We start from the raw sequence: 20,494 nt of genomic DNA, 5'->3' as shown, positions 1-20,494 counted from the left end.
CCGCCGCGCCTCCCCGTGCTTCGGGAGGCCGAGGCAGGAGGATCGCTGAGGCCAGCCCGGGCCGCCCGGCGAGCCCGCCGTCGCTCCAGAGACCCCGCACCTCGAAGCTACAACAGAAGAAAGTGACTTGCTGGGAGGCGAGCGAGGCTCGCGCCGTCTCAGGAAGGCTCCGGGTTGGAGGCCGGCGGAGGTCCTCACGGCGGCAGCGGGACTGACTCCGCCACCCGCTCTGGCCACTGCGCCCTGGTGGAGATCCCTGGGCAGCTGGTGGGGGTTCCCGAGGCTGTTTCGGGCTGCTGCGCGGGGCCTGGGGGTGCGGGGGGCTGGGGCTCCTGCGCAAAGAGGGAGGGCGTAGCCGCGAGGGTGGGCGTCTCCTTGTTCTCAGGAACTCGCGCGGGTGGCTGGCCGGTTCCCCGGTCCCATCCTGGAGGGTTTGTGCCGCCGTCCTCCAGCACACCTGCCCCGTGGGGCCGCAGCCTGGGGCGTGCCTGTGCCCTCCCTCCTGCCTCTTGGCCCGTGGACAGCCTGCGTCCTCCCGCTGCCGCCCTCCCTCCCGACCTCTGGGGCACCTGTGTCCTCTGTCTTCCTTCCCCATTTGTGGAGCACCTGCCTCTTCCCGCTGCGTGCTCCCTCCCCCCGCCTCCGCCCTCCCGCCTAGCCTGCACCCGGGCCTTCATCCTCTCCTCTGCTCTGTGGAGCACCTGCCTCCTCCCTCCCGGCCCGCGGAGTGCCTCCGCTCCCCGTTCTCCTTCCCAGCCCGCGGAGTGCCTCTCCCGCCTCTGTCCTCCCTCCTGGCCCGCGGAGCGCCTGCCCTCCGCCGCCGTCCTCCCTCCTGGCCTTCGGGAGCACCTCGGTCCTCCCCCTTCCACCTCCTCCGGGGCTTGGGGCGCCCCACTCCCCTGCCTCCGTCCCCTGTCCTGGACTGGGGAGCACCTCTGCCCCCCTCACGGCCCCCTCTTCCTTTGTGGTGTGAACGAGAAGGGTGGAAGAATTGGCCTCCAGAATACGGGGCTCTGCTTGCACCATGCCAAGGTTCTTGTTTAACGGAAATTCAAAGGCAAACTAAGATTCTGCACCTTCTGTTTTGGGGGGAGGGAGATTGGTGAGAGCTGACTCTTCCTGCAGGGTGCAACTGTGCACCTGTGGGAGTTCACACCCCTGGCATGGTCCTCGCAGTTTGTCTGGGAGGCAGGCCTGGTGTGAGGCCGTAGACAAATTCAGATCCTAGGGGTCTGAAGTTCTTTGTTGCTGCTTGTCTTCAGCCTTTTATAGGTTGGCTTATGGCACACAAGCTACCTTATGGCTACACAGATCCAGGTTCTGAACTCAGTCCTGTAAGTTCTTAAGTTTTTTTTTTTCAGTTGGAGTCTCACCCCATCGCCCAGGCTGGAGTGCAGTGGCACGCTCACGGCCACCCCAGTATCACCCTGCTGGGCTCTGGGGATCCTTCTGCCTCAGCCATTCAGGTAGCCAGAACTACAGGCAAGTGCTACCACACCTGGCAAATTTTTTGTTATTTTTTGAGTTGGAGTCTCACTCTCTTGCTCAGGCTGGAGTTCAGTGGCATGCTCACGGCCACCCTAGCATCGACCTGCTGGGCTCCAGCGAAAACTTTTTGACTTATTCCTAGAGATGAGATCTTGCCAAGTTGCCTGGGCTGGACTCAAACCCTGGGCTCAGGCAGTCCTCTCACCTTGGCTTCCCAGAGTGCTGGGATTACAGGCTTGAGCCACCGCGTCCGGCCTAAATTTTTATTAAAAAATTTTTTTTGGCTGTATCTCACTGTATTGCCCAGGCTGGAGTGCAGTGGCATGATTACAACTTACCACAGCCTTGACTTCCTGGGCTCAGGCTGTCTGTCCTTCGGCTTTAGCCTCCTGGGTAGCTGGAACTACAGCTGTGTGCCACCATGCCTGGCTAATTTTTTTTTTTTTTTTGTAGAGATGAGGTCTTGCTGTCTTGCCTAGACTGGTCTTAAACTCCTGACCTCAAGTGATCCTCCTGCCTCGGCCTCCCAAAGTACTGAGATTACTGGTATGAGCCACCACACCTAACCTCAGTCCTGAGTTTTTGAAGCATCAGTTTCATTATCTCTAAAATCTGTGTAAAAAGGCCTAATTCACCATTCTGTCTTGAAGATCGAGCTGTTGTGTATAGACTTACAAGCTTGTTGCTGGTCAGACCAGCAAATCAGCACCATCTCTCACTTGAAGACTTCATGGACATTGACTGTGATCCTCACAATGACTTTGCAGAGTGGGTTTCACTGTGGTCAGTTTATAGATGAGGAAACTAAGACTCAAGAAGTCTAGGTGCTCAGCAAATGTCAGATGCCTTTCCTTCTGGTTTCTGTTGAAACTAGTAATCGCTGTTACTGGTATTGTTAACATGGTGACAGTTAGCATTGCTATGGTCGTCAGCATCTTTATTGCCACTGTTGCACACCTTGTTTCTGATTCTGAGGTCGTTTTTGTGGATGCTTGTGATGGTTAATTTTAGGTGTCAACATGACTGGATTAGGAAATACCTAGAAACCCTTAAAGCATTATTTTTGAGAGTTTCTGTCAGGATGTTTCCAGAGATTAGCGTTAGAGTCTTGAGTGGACGAGGTGGGGAATCCCTACCCTCAGTGTGAGTGGACCCCGTGCAGTCGGCTGGGGGCTAGAGAGAACAAATGCAGAGAAGAGGTGAGTGTGTCAGTCTGTCTGCTGGAGCTGGGAGACACTCCCTCTCCTGTCCTTGGACAGCAGAACACCAGGGCTGGCCTTTGGACTCCAGGACTTACGCCAGTGGCCCCTTCGGACTAAGAGTTACTTCATCAGCTTCCCTGGTTCTGAGGCCTTAGGGCTTGGACTGAGCCATGCTACCAGCATCCTGGGGGCTCCAGCTTGCTGGTGGTTTGTCATGGGACTCATCAGCCTCTATAATTGCATGAGTCAATTCCTCTAAAAAATTCCCTCTTACGTATCTGTATCTGTCTGTCTGGCCTGTGGAGCACCTGCATCCTCTGGCCGCCGTCCTGGAGAACCCTCTCTGGAGAACCCTGACTGATACAGTGCTTATGTGGGAGCTTTGCCACTTGTTTGCTGAGCACCTCCTTCTGGGCGCCATCTGTCCATCCTGTACACAGGTCAGACTCAGTCAGTGGCTCGGGGGCTGAGGTTTGGTGGCGTGCTTTTATGCCTCCATTTCTTCTCTGGTAAATTGGCAATGTGTGCTCCCACTTAGCTCTGAAAAATGTGGTTATGGACACTGGAGTATTTTACGGGCCCTGAGAGAGCATTGAGGCACCTTGACTGTGCAGCTGATAGAGCATAGAAACACTGCCTCTTACCCTTCCTTTGTCTTCTCCCAGAAAGAGAGTGGCCATGGAAGATCTGGGGGAAAACACCACTGTCTTATCCACCCTGAGGTCTTTGAACAATTTCATCTCTCAGCGAGCAGAGGGAGGATCTGGACTGGATGTTTCCACCTCTGCCTCAGATTCTTTGCAGATGCAGTATCAGCGGAGCATGCAGGTGAGTGTGCCAGAATGGGGGTCTCTGGATAGATACCTGGGCTTAGGTAGGGCCTGTTCAAGTCCCATGTGGTTGAGTGAGTGGCATGTGCCAGGATGGAGGTGTCTGGGCTCAGACAAGACCTGTTTAAGTCCCATATGGTTCAGGTGAGTGGCATGTGCCAGGATGGTGGTCTTTGGGTACAGACACCTGAACTCTGGTAGGGCCTGTTTGAGTCCTGTGTAGTTGAAATTTAGCTCAGCCTTGAGGCCAGCCACTTGTCTTCCAGATCTCATTGTGGGCATTTCTCATTTTGGGGCAGTTGCTGGAGCCCAGGGTCTGGCCCTGAATCATCTTGGCTTAAAGGCCTACTTTGTTAGCAACCCAAGAGTGAGTCTGGTGCTCAGCGTTGTGTTTGCACTAATGAACTCACAGACACTAATGACAGGATTGGAAAGCCAGTTCATTCATTTAATTGGGGACAGACCCTAAACTGCCTGAGAGCCTGAGCACTGGGCTTGTCTAGCCATCATGCTGTCTTCTTAAAGCTACAACATGGGAAAGCTGTGTTGTAAACACAGGGCTTGGTCAGCCTAGAGAGACAGGGCAGTGGGCACAGGGACTAGGTGTTTCTTATTCTCAGACTGTGGAGGGCCATTTGCAGATCCTGTGGTGATTTTTTGCAGTTCTACTCTGATTGTAGTCATATTTCACTTCATTCCAAGTTCTTGGGTATGTTCACGGTAGACAAGGGGTCCCTGTTCCATGGACTGACACCAGTCTGTGACCTGTTAGGAACCAGGCCAAGGGAACTAGGTTGCCTCTCCTTATGAGAATGTAGTGCCTGATCTGAGGTGCACCTGAGGCGATGATGCTAGCACTGTCTCCCATCACCCCCAGATAGGACCTTCTAGTTGCAGGAAAAGAAGCTCAGGGTTCCCACTGATTCTGCATTATGCTGAGTTGTGTAATTATTATATATTACAATGTAATAATAATAGAAATAAAGTGCACAATAAATGTACTGTGCTTGAATCATCCCAAAACCCCCAACCGCCAGTCTGTGGAAAAATTGTCTTCCATAAGATTGGTCCCTGGTGCCAAAAAAGTTGGGGACTGCTGCTGTAGATACAACAGCAAAAGGTTTCCTAAAGGATGTCAGACTCCAAAGAGTTGACTCAGTCTCAGTTGGGGCTGGCATAACTGGGCCCTCGATGAGGGGAGTGGTATCTCCAGCCTTGCCTAGGCCCTGCTGGCTACACCAGGTTCCTCCAGGCGATTGCTTGTGCCTTCCATGCCCTTCCCTGCTGCGTGCCCTGGAGTCATGATCATGTCTGCATTAGATGAGCCAGTCGCTTCCTGCAGCTTTCAGAGCCCTGTGAGGCCCTGGTCCATTTGGTAAAATAAACAGTGTGTTTGTGTGCATTAATTTGTTGAATAATTGAATTACTCTGTGTTTGTTAGCGTGCCAGATTGCTCACTGCCCTTTCCTGGTGAGGACTGTTTTCCACTCTGAGGTTAGAGCTTTTATGATTTTTTTTTTTTTTTGGTATTAAAGCACTCTTCTGTGAGGTGATAGTGGTAATAGATGGTAGTTATTTGTATATGGCAAGATAAGAAATTGGCAACTCTTAAATATTATAATTTCATTGATGTAAATGTCTGGAACCTCTTGGTCTAGCTGTCAAAACTATAGAGTTCCAGAACCTGAATTGGACCTCAGAAGATCCCAGTGCTCACTCATTTTAAAAAACTTTTTTGGGTTGGAGTCTCACTCTGTCACCCAGACTCGAGTGCAGTGGCATGCTCATGGCTACCGCAGCCTTGACCTGCTGGGCTCAGGTGATCCTTCCACCTCAGCCTTTCAAGTAGCTGGAACCACAGGTGCATGCCATCATGCCCAGCTAATGTTTTGTGTATTGTAGAGATGAGATCTCACCAAGTTGCCCAGTCTGGTCTTGAACCCCTGGATTGAAGCAATTCTCTCACCTCTGCCTCCCAAAGTGCTGGAATTACAGGTGTGAGCCACCGTGCCCGGCTTACCAGTGCTCACTCTTAATGGCTTCCTCATTTAAGGGATCATAATGCAGCGCCATAGCCAGAGGGAGATGGTTAGTAAAGTCATGACCATGAGACCTGCTTCAGTTCCTGGATTTGATTATGTCCTGTTCAGTTGTGTTTCTTTGTCTTCCTGCTGAACCCTCTGGAATGGTGGGTGAGGACCTTGAGAACATGGCAGATCTGGAGAATCTGGAGGCAGAGATTAGGACATCTTGCCAGTCTGTCCTTCCCCTCTTCTTTCCAAGGCTCCTGTTTTAGTTAGAAGTGTGTACTGTCCGCTCTGTCACCCACTAGTGTTTATTTAGACATAAGGGTAAGTTTAAATTATTCTCTTTCAGATACAATCAGTGCTCCGGGCAGATGAGGTACACAGACCAGGTGTGTCTGGGACTCTTGGTCCTGCAGGTGGCCTCCCTTGCAGGTCGGGTGCCTACCCTTCTCTGGAGAAGCTCAGACTTGACTGTGAACATAGAACTGAGACCAGGAAGCCTAGTGAGTTTGAAGGGCACACGTAGGTCCTCCCAAATAGCAATAGTTGGGAATTGAAATGAGATCAAATAGAAATAAAGTACAGGCTGGACTTGGTGGCACAACCTGTAACCCAGCACTTTGGGAGCCCGAAGAGAGTGAATTGCCTGAGCCCGTGGGTTCGAGACCAGCCTGGGTAACTTGGTGAGATCTTGTCTCACCTCTACGATAAATGAAAAAAAAATTAGCCAGGCGTGGTAGTGCGCGCCTATAGTTCTGCCTTGGTAGGCTGAGGTGGAAGGATTGCCGGAGTTCAGCAGGTTGAAGCTGGGGTGGCTGTGAGTGTGCCACTGCACTCCAGCCTGGACGACAGAATGAGACTCCAACTTTAAAAAAAAAAAAAAAAAAAAAAGAAATTAAGTATGAACTTGGGCCACTGAAGAATGTAGATGGAAGGATAGAGAAGCTGCCCTTACTCTAGCCTGAACTTTCTCAACTGGGCAATATTGACATCTGGATACTTATTATTATTATTATTACTTGCATGATTTTTCTGTGCATTGTAGGATGTTGAACAGCATCTGGCCTTTATCCACTATACCAGTGGCAAACACATGCAACCATCCTGCTGGACTTTTAGAAGTGTCTCTAGACAGTGCCAAATTGTTCCTGGGACAAAATTGACCCCCTGTTGGGAACCACCACTTTAGCCTAGTGGTTCTCAAATTTTGATGTGCATGTGAATCCCTGAGAATATGTTTAAAAAGAAGATTAGGATTTACTAAGTCTAGGATGCAGCCTGAGATTCTGCATGTAAGTACCCAGGAGATGCTGTGCTGCTGAACCACAAGGCTCTAGACCATGTGAAGAGTCAGTGATGCTATTCTTTCCTCCAGTTTAGCAGGTCGTACCCAAAGACCTGCTCTGAAACTGGTATGTCTTGTGGGGCCCTTTGAGGCTTGAATCACCTGTATTTACCTGCCCCTCTGTGATAGGCAGACTTCTAAGATGGCCCCAAATTCTGGGTCTCTGATACACACTCACCTGTCTGCATTCTTCCAGTTATTCAATCAAACACTGACTAGGTATTGTTGCAGGGGGAGTGTGCAGATATAATTAAGGTCCCAAATCAGTTGACCTTAACATAGGGAGACTGCCTGGGTGGGCCTGACCTCATCTCATGAGGTCTAGGTGTCAGAGGCAGGGAAGTCAGACTCAGAGCAGGAGAAGGGTTTAAAAGAGGGAGATTGGGCATGTTTGTTTGGCTTTGGAGATGGAGAGGACCACATGGCAAGGGATGTGGGCTGCTTCTAGGAACTGATAGCAGCCCTGGGCTTATAGCCAGCAAGGAAATGGGACCTCAATTCTCCAACCCCATGAGCTTGCAAGAAGATCCGAACTGCAGATGAGAACGTTTCCTGGCTGGCTGCATTGATTTTAACCTTGGAAGACCCTGAGCAGAGAACCCAGTCATTTGTGCCAGGACCTCTGACCTGCGGATATGTGGGCGCTGTTTTAAGCCACTGAGTGAGCGAATACTTTCGTTTCTACAACAAGCTTACAGGCTGTCTGTTTAAAATACAGCTTCTCTTCTCATGCTGGTTTTATTTTCCCTTTGCTAGCTATCTCAACTAGGAACCCAGTGACGCGATTCCTTCTGCCCCTGATACTTAGCATGGGGTCTTGCTGGGTATGCGTGTTCAGTGAAAGTGTCTGTTGAATCGAGCTGCTTGCCTCTTTTGATGTTGTGACTGAGGATTCTGTGTTTCTTTGGGTATGACCTGCTCAGTTGGAGGAAAGAGCAGAGCAGATCCGTTCGAAGTCCCACCTCATCCAGGTAGAACGAGAGAAGATGCAGATGGAGCTGAGTCACAAGAGGGCTCGAGTGGAGCTGGAGAGGGCAGCCAGCACCAACGCCAGGAACTATGAGGTGCGTTCATGCGGTGCGAGTGTCTGGCCAGCCAGTCCTGGGAGAGGCAAGGGGACTGTGCACAGTATTTGCCAGGTTGGAAGAAATCAGAACTCAGCCCTGGGAGGGAAGAGGGCTGTGCGCGGCACCTGCCAGGTAGGGAGAAGTCAGAACTCAGTCTCTGGAATCCTGAGATGCTCTGTGTCAGGGTTACCAGGACGTTCCTTCTGAGGCCACAGGGACATGGGGCAGATGCCAGTTGTGCTTGATGTTCTAGAGGAGGGTGGCGTGAAATGAGGACAGTTGCAAAGGATGGCCCCTCACTGTGTCTGCTGCTCAGTGAGGCTGTGATGTTGACAGACATTCCTCTGCTGTGTCTCTTGGTTTCCTGTTTCCTCTGGAAGAATATAATATAGATCTGGCAGAAATGTTGGGAAGCATGGAGGTGACCGTCTTAGAAGGTCACTGGGTGGCATGACAGTCTTGGAGTCCATGCTGGGTCTTGCTAGGATGGCTGAAGTACCTCATAGCAGAGTTCCAACCTCACTGGCTACATCATTTTGCTCCTGGCTTACCCAGGCAGCTGGGAAATCACACCCCTGCCACTTAGGGAAGGTGTTAGGTTTTCACTTAGTGTGTGAATCCTCTTTCCTTTGCTTTGATAAACAGCATTTCTTTTCTTTCTTTTTTTTGAGTTGGAGTCTCACTCTTTCGCCCAGGCTGGAGTGCAGTGGCTTGCTCATGGCCATCGCAGCCTTATCCTGCTTGGCTCAGGCAATCCTTCAGCCTTAGCCTTCCAAGTAGCTAGAACTACAGGCACACACCACCATGCCCGGCTAATTTTTCTTGATTTATTGTAGAGATGAGGTCTTACCAAGTTGCCTAGGCTGGTCTCAAATCCCTGGGCTCAGGCAGTCTTCTCACCTCTGCCTCCCAAAGTGCTGGGATTACAGGTTTGAGCCACTGCGCCTGGCTAGGTTTTCTTTCTTTCTTTTTTTTTTTTTTTTTGAGTTGGAGTCTTACTCTCTTGCTCAGGCTGGTGTGCAGTGGCACACTCACGGCCACTCCAGCGCTGACCTGCTAGACTCTGGCAATCCTTTCGCCTCAAGTAGCCAGAACTACAGGTGCACACTACCATGCCCTGCTGATTTTTTTGATTTATTGTAGAGACGAGGTCTTGCCAAGTTGCCCAGGCTAGTCTCCAACCTGCGGACTCAAGCAATCTACTCGCCTTGGCCTCCCAAAGTGCTAGGATTACAGGCTGAGCCACTGAGCCTGGCCTTTTAAAAAAAAATTTTTTTTTTTGAGTTGAAGTATCACTCTGTCACCCAGACTGGAGGACAGTGGCATGCTCCCGGCCACCGCAGCCTCAACTTTCTGGGCTCAGGCAATCCTTCTGCCTCAGCCTTCCAAGCAGCTGGAACTATAGGTAAGTGCCACTGCACCCGACTAATTTTTTATTTTTTTATTGTAGAGATGAGGTCTCACCAAGTTGCCCAGGCTGATCTTGAACCCGTGGGCTCAAGCAGTTCACTCACCTTGGCCTCCCAAAGTGCTGGGATTACAGACTGAGCCATTGAGCCTAGCCTTTTTTTTAAAAAATTTTTTTGAGTTGGAGTATCACTCTGTCATCCACACTGGAGGGCAGTGGCATGCTCCCGGCCACCACAGTCTCAACCTGTTGGGCTCAGGCAATCCTGCCTCAGCCTTCTAATCAGCTGGAACTATAGGTAAACACCACTGCACCCGACTAATATCTTTTTTTTTAAATTTTTTTTTAATTTACTGTAGTGTTGAGGTCTCGCCAGGTTGCCCAGGCTGGTCTGGAACCTGTGAGCTCAGGCAGTCCTCTCACACTGGCCTCCCAAAGTGCTGAGATTATAGGCATGAACCACTGTGCCCGCAGAGAGAGATTTTTTTTTTGAGTTGGAGTATCACTCTGTTGTTCAGGCTGGAGTGCAGTGGCACGCTCTCAGCTACCGCAGCCTTGACCTGCTGGGCTCAGGTGATCCAGGTTTTTAATAAGTGCTGATCAGTTGTGGAAATGCAGCCAAGATTCAAGCAGAGCATTGAAGGAAGGTATCTCTGGCCTCCCTACCCTCTCTTGGAGGATGGATTTCTGGCCCCCTTCTTGCCTTATGTGGTATATTCACACGCTTTTTTTGTCCCTAAAAATTAGCTGATGTCTCCCAGAATGTGATGCTCGTTGGAGTTCCTCAAACTGGTGTGTAGCTTCCTGGCTGTGGTGTGTTGTGTTTGCTCAGTCAGCCTAGAGGTATAGCCTCAGGGTGAGATGCTGCTACCTTGCTGTTCAGAGCAGGACTTTTTCTTTGTGATGGGCTTTTGTTCACGACCTTTTGGTCCTAGGAGGGGCAGGCCTGGGGGAAATGGTGAGAAGGGAAGGGAGAGGCCACAGGAATCTCCCCAACTATAGAAGTGCCCCTTATTGGGAAGGGATGGTAGCATCAGGCCATTGGTCTATAGGAAGTGTGGTGCTCATGGCAAGGCTCTGTCTTTTGGGGACTGGGTTGTGGACCTACAGGAGTTTCTCTTGGCTTTGAGTCCCTCAAGGGCACGGCCTACCTGCCTCTGCCCTGGATCTCCAGTGTGCCGCACAGCTTGTGGCTCCTGTGGGTGCTCAGAAAACATTTGATTGAGAGAGGGATCACTGCAGGGTCTCTGAAATTCCCTTTTTTGGGAAATCCAAAGATGTAGAGGTGACTAGCTTAGACCTGGGGCCTCCTATTGTGCTTGAACCCTCTTCCAGGAAGTCTTCCCTTCCTTGCCCACAGACGCAGCTGAGTGGGACCCAAGGAACCATCAGAGCTGGTAGTTTCCCAGTTCTTTCTTATAGTCCCACCGTCAAGTACCTGTTAGGTGGCAAGACCCAAGTGTCTGAGGTCCAAGGACCTGTGGACTGCCCTGTCTGCACTTGGGGCTGTCACTACCAGTAGTGATGCCATATCTGGCTGACAGTGTTGGCCAGGGCCCTGCACTAACTGCAGAACTCTTGTTCTGTGTCACAGAAGGGTCCCAGGCTATTCCACGGGTGTCCTTGTAGCTCACTGTCCCTGGTGTCCCTTTGAGGTATGGGCCAGCCTTCCCTTGAGGAGGCAGCAATCCTTTCTGCACTTTTATCAAGCCCTTCCCTGATTTTGGGCTGGAGCATCCTGGTCAAGGGTAGTATAAGTGCTTTCTTTCAGTAAGATGGGCTCTGGAAGTGCCTGCTGGTTCTTGTAGGGAGCGTGGAGGAAGTACGAGCTTCCTGAGGAAGGCAGGGCAAAAGGTCACCGGTGTGCCAGGCTACACAGAACCAGGACTCATTGCCTTTGCCTCTTGGGCCTCCGGCTTCTACTGTGAAGTCTCTTGTCAGTGCCTAACAGTGAGCTCTTAAGGTCCCTGTGGAGGCAGGAGGTCTGAGTGTGGTTCTTAGTTCTGCCCTTTCCTTACCAGCGCAAGCCACACAGCCTTCCTGAGGTCAGTAATAAAGGTTTGCGTGAGACAGTGTGCTTATGGCAGATTTGGGCCCAGTGTAAACTGTTTCTGTCTAACAGCCTCCTGTCAACACCACCTGTTTCTGCTCTCTAGTCATCTGCTCATTGGGGGAACACTGACTCATTTTAATGATGACCAGAGTGCAGTTAGACAAAATCTGCTGGTGCTGCAAAAGCTCAGCTTCTTTCCAAGGTCGATTCTGAATTTAAGATTTTCCATGCTTCATCTTCTCCCTGTAGAGGTGATCACTGAGCAGACAGTGTGAAGAGTGTGTGGTGTGATCCATGCCAAGTGCCATCCCCCGGGTCCCTGGCTTCAGACAGTGAGCGCTGTTGTTAGCTGTGGCAGGAACGCTGACATTGGAACTAGATCCCAGGACCTGTTACGTTTCTTTCTTTCTTTTTTTTTTTGAGTTGGAGTCTCACTCTGTCACCCAGACTGGAGTGCAGTGGCCGCTCCCGGCCACCGCAGCCTCGACTTGCTGGGCTCCGGCGATCCTTCCGCCTCAGCCTTCCAAGTAGCTGGAACTACAGGTGTGCGCTACCATGCCCAGCTAATTTTTGATTTATTGTAGAGATGAGGTCTTGCCAAGTTGCCTGGACGGGTCTCGAACCTGTGGGCTCGGGCAATCCACTCACCTCAGCCTCCCAAAGCGCGGGATTACAGGCTGAGCCACCGAGCCTGGCTGACCTGTTACATTTCTGCCGCTGCGTTGGCTGTTGGGGCCTCCCCAGCTCTTCTTTGGGCCTCAGTGGCCTTTTCGGAGAGAGGAGTGGAGATTGAGATCTCCCTGCTCTGACTTTCTCTTGGGTGGCATCTGGGCGTCTCACTCTTGCCCTCTTGACAGCGCGAGGTTGACCGTAACCAAGAGCTCCTGACGCGCATCCGGCAACTTCAGGAGCGGGAGGCCGGGGCCGAAGAGAAGATGAAGGAGCAGCTGGAACGTAACAGATTGTGTCAACAGAGCCTGGACACCACCAGCAAGAGACTGCGGGAGAAGGAGGACAGCCTGGCTGAGGCCAGTGAGGTGAGCCAGGGCCTCTGCTGGGGTGGGGACTGCCTGGCCTCTGGGGGGTCCCCCTCTCTCCTGGAGCCATTGTTCCAAGACAAAGACTGAATGCGCTCCAGAGTCCACCATTAGAGCACCGTGATGGTTTTACTTTTTATCATACTGTGTGGGCACCTGCATTTTTTGCATAGCTGTGATCATAGTAAAAATATTGACTTTACGTTCTGTGGTTTTCAGTTAATAAGTTGAGCGCTTTTTTGGCTATTGTAATTGCAAACTTTACTGGTTTACGAATCCTTTTTTTTTTTTGTCATTTTCAAGTGTTTTGTTGTTTGTATACACCTCCCACCACTTTATGTGGCAGATAGCTTTGTACGTACAACTTTTTGCTTCTATTGACTTATTTCGTTGGGACAGACCCCTAGAAGTGAGATATAAGGTCCCCAGTGACAGCTGTCTCTGGCTGTTACTACCAGTTGCTATGTTGTCATCATAGCCACTGTTGAATATTCTATTTACTCTGTTCTAATTTCTAGTTTCCTTGTCATGGATAGTGGTATTTTCTGGAGGTACTTTCTTTTTTGTCAGAAGATTTAAGTAGGTGCCTCTGGATTTGCATTTCTTTCATTATCAGCAAGGTCTGTTAGCGTCTGATGGTATCTGAGACTATCCTGGAACCAGAACCTTTATGAACTGTAGTCCAAGTGAAGGTTGCATACATTTTAGAAACAGCCTAGATGTTGGTGCTGGTGGAAACTGGACTCTTCTGACCTTTCCTGTCCCGTTTCTGTGGCATTCAAGATCACAGATGCTGGAGGAAACAGATGAAAAACTGCTAGAGGAGGGAGGGAGGCAGTACCTCATTGGCATTCCCCCTCTGCATGGTGTTCTCTCCTTGATAGATCCCCGGAAGCAGGCTGCGGGTTATTTCTGCCTTGGCAGCGCTGGGGAGCATGTTAAGGTTGTTCCCACATCTGTCTTCTGAAGTGAAGGTTGGCAGGAGAGGAGGCGTGACTGGCTTCCTAAGAAGCTGCTCCTGCCTTTCCTGTGCTCTGGGTCCCAGGCCCTGCATTCTGGGCTGTGCTGGAGGCAGGTGGGGTGGGGGCGTCCCCACTGCCTATAGGGTCCTGAGGTTCCATGGGGGAAGGTGAGTCACGAATAACACTCCGTGAAGAGCAAAAGAGGGTGAGAGGCTCACTGCAGATGCCAAATGGGACCTCGCGAGGAGAAGATTGTGGCATCGCAAGTGTTGCTGCTTTTATCTTTCACGTCTAAGCTTAAATGGTGCCTCTCAGAGAAGCTGTCCTGGTTACTCAATTTAAGGTCATAAGCCCTTCTTCTCAACTGCATTCTCATCATGGGTGTCTCGATTTGTAACATTCCTTACTCTCTGGAGTTATTTATCTCTTTACTTGTTAATTGTCCGGCTTCCCCCACAGTGTTTCTCCTCCCTAAGGGTAGGCTGTACCCTGTATCCAGCATAGCACCTGGTGCATAGTGTCTGTTGAATTCAGTAAGACTTCTTGAAGGACATGTTTATTGTTAGATAGATTCTTAATACCTTTTTTCTTTGATTCGCAGGTAAGACCCCTCACTGTTGTGATAAAGTAAACCATACAGATGGAGACATTATGGGGAACACATACCCCATGTTGGCCCAGGAGCTGTAGGAGTAAATAGTGGTGATGCCTGGGTTCTCAGGGCCAAGGAGATGAGTGCCGTGGCTTTTGTGTTTGCAGAGGGAGCTGCCTGGGGAGGGCCAACTGGTCCTCAGACAGAGGCTGCCCAGTAACATTTGCTGTGTGTTTCTATTGCCCTGCCCTTGGTGTGTGGTCTCCTGGGGATGTCAGTTTTTTGCCTTTTTGTGTTAATTTACAGGGACAGTTTTAAATGGGCTGGCATTTTTGTGTTGGCTTAACCAGTGAGCTCTTTCCTCTAGGAAAGCTGGGACTTTCTGATTTTTCCCAGAGGGATTGGACCAGTGTAAGTTGCCTCATGAGGTGCAGTTAGAGCAAAGGGTAGCAGCTTTGACATCAGGTGGATCTGTTTCTTGGGGATTGCTAGATAGGCCCTGCTGGCTTTGCTTGGGACGGCCTCCCCAGGCACTCTCCTCTCCTTCTGAGCACTCTTCTCTTGAGGATGTGGCCTCCCCAGCAGGTTATGGCTCAGCCTGCTGGCCAGGAGTTCCCCTCCAGGGCCTTCTTTCAGCGTCTTCACTCTTTGTGGTTTTCAGAGCTTAGTTCTGAGGACGGCCTCAGTCTTCTATATCCTACTTCTCGGTGAGTATCTTGCTGTCATCTCTAGGTAACATTATTAGCAAATAGCTGGAATGGTGGCATGGGGGGAATTGGGGAGGGACTTCAGGCTGAGAGAGTGACATGAGAACCATGGTTTGAAGTGAAGACTGTGGTGATGGTGTGGGAGATACATGGATGCCTGGTAGGGGGAGCTTTGTGAGCCCAGGGGCATCCATGTGGAGGCTGCCAGGCTCTATGCCTGAGAGTCCAGGCCCATCTTGGCTGGTGGCAGCTTTTGTTCCTAAAGCCCCTTCACTGGGACCAGCCTATCCAGGGTCCCCAGCTGTGACATGGATCTCCTCCATCAGCTTCCAGGCAGCCTGAGGCGTGCTTTGGACTGGGGTCCTCTGCATTGTTGAGTTGGGTGGGACCCATGGAGAAGGTGGTGCTGTCCACTGCCCTGGTCCTAGTGCATAGGAGATGATGGACTCTTTCTCTTGTCTCTGTTTCCTTGTGAAGGCTCACTTCCATATGTGCGTGGGCTGGGCCTCAGTGGGCTGCTCTTCTGTCCCTTTCTGCTTTCAGACCATCAATGTGTTAAAGGGGAGGATCTCGGAATTGCAGTGGAGTGTGATGGACCAGGAGATGCAGGTAAAGCGTCTGGAGTCCGAGAAGCAGGAGCTGAAGGAGCAGCTTGACTTACAGCACAAGTGAGTGGGGGCTTATAGGGAGGTAGGAGGGGAAGTGGGTTGAACGGCAAGGGGTGGGAGTCGGGTCTGGTGTGGGGAGCACGAGCCCTGCCTCTTGGCCAAGCAAGCCTGTGGCTGGGTGGGATCTAGATGATGTCCTCGTCTACAGACTGTCAGGCGCAGACGTTGAGGCCTGTGGAGCCAGGGCTGTGAGCACCATCATAGAGGGGTGTCTTAATGCTCCTGGGTCTCCCTAGGGGAGGGCAGGCCTTCTTGGGGAGAGCTCCTGGAGAGCTAGGTTTTGTAGGATAGCAGCATGTGCCATGCAGGTTGAGGGGACATGGCTGGGAAGGGGTGTTCGGGCTCAGGAACGTGTTCAGTAAAGGTGTGGGGAGGTGAACCTTGACAGGAGGTTTGGTCAGGAGACTGGGTGCTCTTTTGAAGAGGTTGACCCTTCGCTTAGCAAATATTGTCTGAGAAGAGTTCTAGCTCATTAGCAGAGTGGTGAGGTCAGTCCTGCATGGGACCATCTGGTGACTGGGGTTGCTGTGGGTGTGAGTGGCTGTAGACAGGGGAGACCTGTGGGCACCACAGCAGGGCTGCAGTTCCAGACCTTGGAGCACCTGGGTGGGAGTATGTGGAGGTCATGCTGGGGGATCAGGCTAAGGAGCATTGTTGGCCTCCCCATCTGCCTAATCTTGCAGATGATGTTTTCTTCTTTTAATAGGAAATGGCAGGAAGCCAATCAGAAAATTCAGGAGCTCCAGGCCAGCCAAGAAATGAGAGCAGACCATGAACAGCAGATTAAGGTGAGTTACAGCCCCTGGGCATGTGTCCTACAGATACTGCAGCAGTGGTCTTGGCCTTCCTGACACCTGCAGTCCTTTCTGAGCTGGGACTGTGCCTAGTGGTGTATGTAGACAGTGAGCCTCCTGTGAGGTTAGCCTCCGGTGTGCACCAGGCACTGCTGGGGGCCAGGGACGCCACAGTGGATAAGGCAGAGGCTTCTGCCCCCAGGGAACATGTAGTCCAGTGGAAGGAGATCGACTGCAAACACAGATGTGTGATAGCTTCAAGTGCTGACGAGTGTGTGAAGTTGGTATAAAATAGGCATAGAGGTTGAAAAATCTGCCCAAAGTTGCACAGCCAGAACGGGGTCTCAGAGTTGGGAGGTGCCATGGAGGTGGAGCTCCAGATCCTTTGATGGCTCCCCATTGCTTGTAGAACAATAGTCCCGCCCCATGCTGAGGCCGTGTGGTCTGGCTCCTCACCACCCAGCTGTGCTTCCCTGATCAGGCCCTTGGATCCCCATGTGCCCTCACATCGGGGCTTGGCACCAGCTCTTCTCCTTGGCAACAGAGCCTACCTGGGACCCCCAGCTCATTCCCCCCACCTCACCTCCTTGTGACGTTCTCCCTGGCCCCTCTTCCTTCCCTCTGCCACCCTTGGTCCACCTCTCAGGATTTGCTTGCCTTTGCAGCCTGATGTCTTTCTTCTGTATCACTGTGTCCTCACTGCTTGGCCTGGTACGTGACAGAGATGAGATCCATTAATGTTTGTTGAATGACTGGCTGATTTGGTCTTGTGTCATATTCTTGGCTTGCTCAGTGACTTGTCACCAATGGATGCCAGCTGTCTGTGTCCCAAGGGGACTAGATACTGTAAGGAAAAGTCTGTCCTCACTGTTGGAAAGACTCAGTCATTAGATATGTGCTACTAGAATGACAAACAAGTTTTACGCAGGACAGGTGGGATGTTTAACTACTGAGTGTCTTTGGGCTAGACTTGAGATAGGTTTCTGCCTTTGGAAACCTCCCTGAGGCAGGGTAGTGGTGTGGGCTGCCTTGCAGTGTGGTGCCGTAGGGAGGATGGCGCTGGGAAGAGCTGCCCTTCAAGTGGATGCTGCAGATGTGGCATTGGACACAGCGTGAAGGCACACCTTCATGGAGGAACTTTGTTGCTTCTGTGACTGTATGTTTTTAATAGACTGTTTTTGAGAGCAGTTTATAGTTTCACAGCAAAGCGGAATGGCAGGTACGGTCCCCATATACCCCTTGTCATCTTCACTCAGAGTCCTCAGTTTGGATTAGGGTCACTCCAGGTGTGACCCATTCTGGGGTTTGGACAGGTGTCTTGCATCCACTAGAGTCTCACCCAGAAGAGTTTCACTGCCTTAAGAGTCCTTTGTGCTCCACGTACTCAACCCTGCCTCCTCCCCCTGAGCCCCTGACAACTACTGATCTCTTACTGCCTCCATGAGTCTGTCTTTCCTAGAATGGAGTCCCCCAGTATGTGCAGCCTTTTCATCTTGACTCCTTTTTTCCCTTCCTTGTCCCTGACCCCCATCAGGATTTGGAGCAGAGGCTGTCCCTGCAAGAGCAGGATGCTGCGATTGTGAAGAGCATGAAGTCGGAACTAGTGCGGCTTCCCAAGATGGAGCGGGAGCTGAAGCAGCTGCGGGAAGAGAACGCTCACCTGCGGTGAGGCGTTTCGGGAGGGATAGGGCAGTGGCCTTGCATTGGTTTGGGTTGGAGGGCATGGGGCCCCTGTGGGGGCAGGGCTCCTGTACTTCTGGGTTCCTGGCTTCATCCCCGGAGTGTGTAGCTGTTTAGGTAACTATTTTGGCCTTGCCAGGGAGATGAGAGAGACCAATGGGCTGCTCCAGGAGGAACTGGAAGGGCTGCAGAGGAGGCTGGGGCGCCAGGAGAAGATGCAGGAGACGCTGGTTGGCTTGGAGCTGGAGAAGGAGGTGAGGGCTCAAGATGAAGCACTGTTCCTCATGGAGCTGTCCTCTGTCCTGGCGGGAGGATCCTGGATTTCAGTCATATGCGACAGCTGGCTACCTGAAAGATCGAAGCTGGTGTGATGGGATGGGAGACAGAACAGTGGACCCCCAAAGAGGTCCACATCCTAATTTCCAGAACCTCTTAGTATGGTGCCTTACATGGCAGGGGGCATCTGTGATTGCTAATTTGCTGACCAACGATTGGGAGGGGCGCCTGGGCCATCCAGGCAGGCCATGCTGTGGCAGGGGTGGGAGGTAGAGGAGGCCAGTGATGTGTGAGGGGCCACTTGCTGCAGGGTTTGGAGAGGTTTGGAAGGACCATGAGCCAAGGAATGCAGGCACCTCTGGAAGCTGGAAAGTACAAGGGAATGGGTTCTCTCCTGGAGCCTCCAGAAGGAACACAGCCCTGTTGACCCTATACTTTCAGCTCAAGGAGACACTATTTGAATTTCTGAATCAAAGTACTGTAAGATATTAAGTTTGTGTTGTTTTGAGCCACTGAGTTTGTGGTAATTTGTTTCAGTAGCAATAGGGAAAATCTGGTATCGGTGGGGAGTCAGAGAGGAAACGGCATGCAATGCTTGTAAGAACCAGAAGTGGATGGAGACCTGTGCCAGATTTCTTCTCCTTGTGTCTGCTGTTGGGACTCAGAAGTGGCACTTTATAGGAATGTCAGTGCTAGAAAGCATCCTAAAGTCATCTTGTGGCAGGGGAAGAAACTGAGGTTCAGAGAAGCTCCCTCTCTTGCCCAGTGCACAGCTAGTTTTAGGCCAGAATTTAGCCTCCTGGCTTCTGCCCCAGTCCTCTGTTCTTGACACCTCTTCCCCACGGCCACTGTCACTGTCTTCCTGGTGTGGCTAACAAACCCTGTGTTCCTGTTCCCCAGTCGTTTTGCAGTCTGGTAGCAGTGTAAACGTTAATCCCATCTTTAGGGCTCAGTGGCTGCCCAGACATCAGGGTTAGCCACATTTTGAGTTTCTGCCTTTGGATAGCCAATGGAACAATGAACAACCACTTTGTGGTTCCATTGTTCCATTGGCTATCAAAGGCAGAATCTCAAAATGTGGCTAGCCCTGATGTCAGAGCTGCAGTACAGCCAGGGTCCTGTTGGGGCCTCTTAACCTTCACCTGCATGTGAGGCGGCTCCCTGCCAGCTGGGGTATCTGGCCAGAGCTCCTCTCTCAGACGCTGGCTTCTGTAGGAATTTAGCCTGAAAAGACAGTTCCCAAGCTAAATACTTTTTTCTCTGGACACGTTTTTCTTTAAATCATTTAAGGTTTGGGACTCTAGAGTCGCATTCTCTAATTTGAAGTCCTGCTTGTGAATGCTTGCTGCTGTGTGGCCCTGAGATGGTTCCTTAATCTCTCTGTGGGTCTCCTCATCTCTGCAGTAAGGAATAGTGGCAATGTTGCCTTGCATGAATGTGAAGCTTAAATGAACTTATGTAAAGTGCTCAGGGCAGTGCCTGGTACATAGTGGGTGGTTGTTGTTCCATTGGCTATCAAACAGTTAACAAATAAGCACACACCTGGCATAGGAGGGCCTTTGAGATTGTCTGATTGACTGACTGGTAGCCTTGACAACAGCACTGTGCTTGGCATGGGGTAGAAGTGAAGGGAGGCCAGAAGGAAGGCACAGAGTCCTTGTCCTAAAATTGCTTCAATTCTAGAAGGGCAGTGAAACTCAACTCTTTGGGACATGGATCAGCATAGAGCAGGCGTGTGAAATAGAAGTTTGGGCTAACCTGTGGGCAGTGTTGCTAATCCCCCTGCTTTCCAGGGCTGGCTGCCCTCCTTCTGTGGGGCCTACTGTCCTAGTTTGCCAGGTGTTTGGGGAATAATTTGACTCTAGGACTGTGTCTGTCTGTCCTAGGGCTTAGCTCTCTGAGGAACACCTGGAAGATTGGGGGAGGGTGAGCTCTGGTGGTTCAGGTGCCTGGGTCTGCTCCCTGGGGCACAGATGACCACAGGATCATTTGTGAGGTGTTTACTTTCTCCATCCTCACCCATACGCTCCTTTTAGCTTGCTGGGATTTATACTGAATTTATGCAGCCAAGAAGGAATGAAGCACAAAGTGTGTGGTGCAACTACAGCGGCTGGGAAATAACCCAACTGCTTCAGTGTGGACTTGGAGCGTTTATACATCTGAGCTCAGAGATAAGGGCAGGCTCTCCTGGGAGGTCAAGGAACTTAGCACCATTATCATTATTGTCAGTTTTATGTGATAATCATTTGACAGATGATGATGGGGACGTTTCTGTAATTGTTGTCTTCTCAGAGGCTGCTGGCGAAGCTGCAAAGCTGGGAGAGACTGGACCAGAGCACGGGCTTGAGCATCAGGTAG

At 51.2% G+C, this 20,494-nt stretch overlaps 1 protein-coding gene across 2 annotated transcripts; it reads left to right on the top strand.

Annotated features, from left to right (window-relative positions):
* Window positions 1-187: 187 nt before the first annotated feature.
* Window positions 188-20,494, top strand: MAD1L1 (MAD1 mitotic arrest deficient like 1). 2 transcript variants are annotated; one of them, XM_008050504.2, is made up of 9 exons: window positions 188-267; window positions 3,356-3,518; window positions 7,816-7,956; window positions 12,278-12,457; window positions 15,262-15,386; window positions 16,093-16,174; window positions 17,715-17,845; window positions 18,000-18,114; window positions 20,429-20,494. In XM_008050504.2, exons 2-9 carry the CDS (start codon window positions 3,369-3,371, stop codon window positions 20,492-20,494), a joined length of 990 nt encoding a protein of 329 aa, XP_008048695.1. In that variant the 5' UTR covers window positions 188-267; window positions 3,356-3,368. The 2 variants fall into 2 exon arrangements, with proteins under 2 accessions (XP_008048695.1, XP_021564468.1); XM_021708793.1 differs by lacking the exon at window positions 188-267 and having other exon boundaries at window positions 3,354-3,518.

Source organism: Carlito syrichta, unplaced genomic scaffold (assembly GCF_000164805.1).
Source record: "Carlito syrichta isolate Samal-C Ts95f unplaced genomic scaffold, Tarsius_syrichta-2.0.1 Scaffold148200, whole genome shotgun sequence".
Lineage (NCBI taxonomy): Eukaryota > Metazoa > Chordata > Mammalia > Primates > Tarsiidae > Carlito > Carlito syrichta.
The sequence above is the reverse complement of the archived record's forward strand: the minus strand, read 5'-3'. Positions and strand labels throughout refer to the sequence as shown.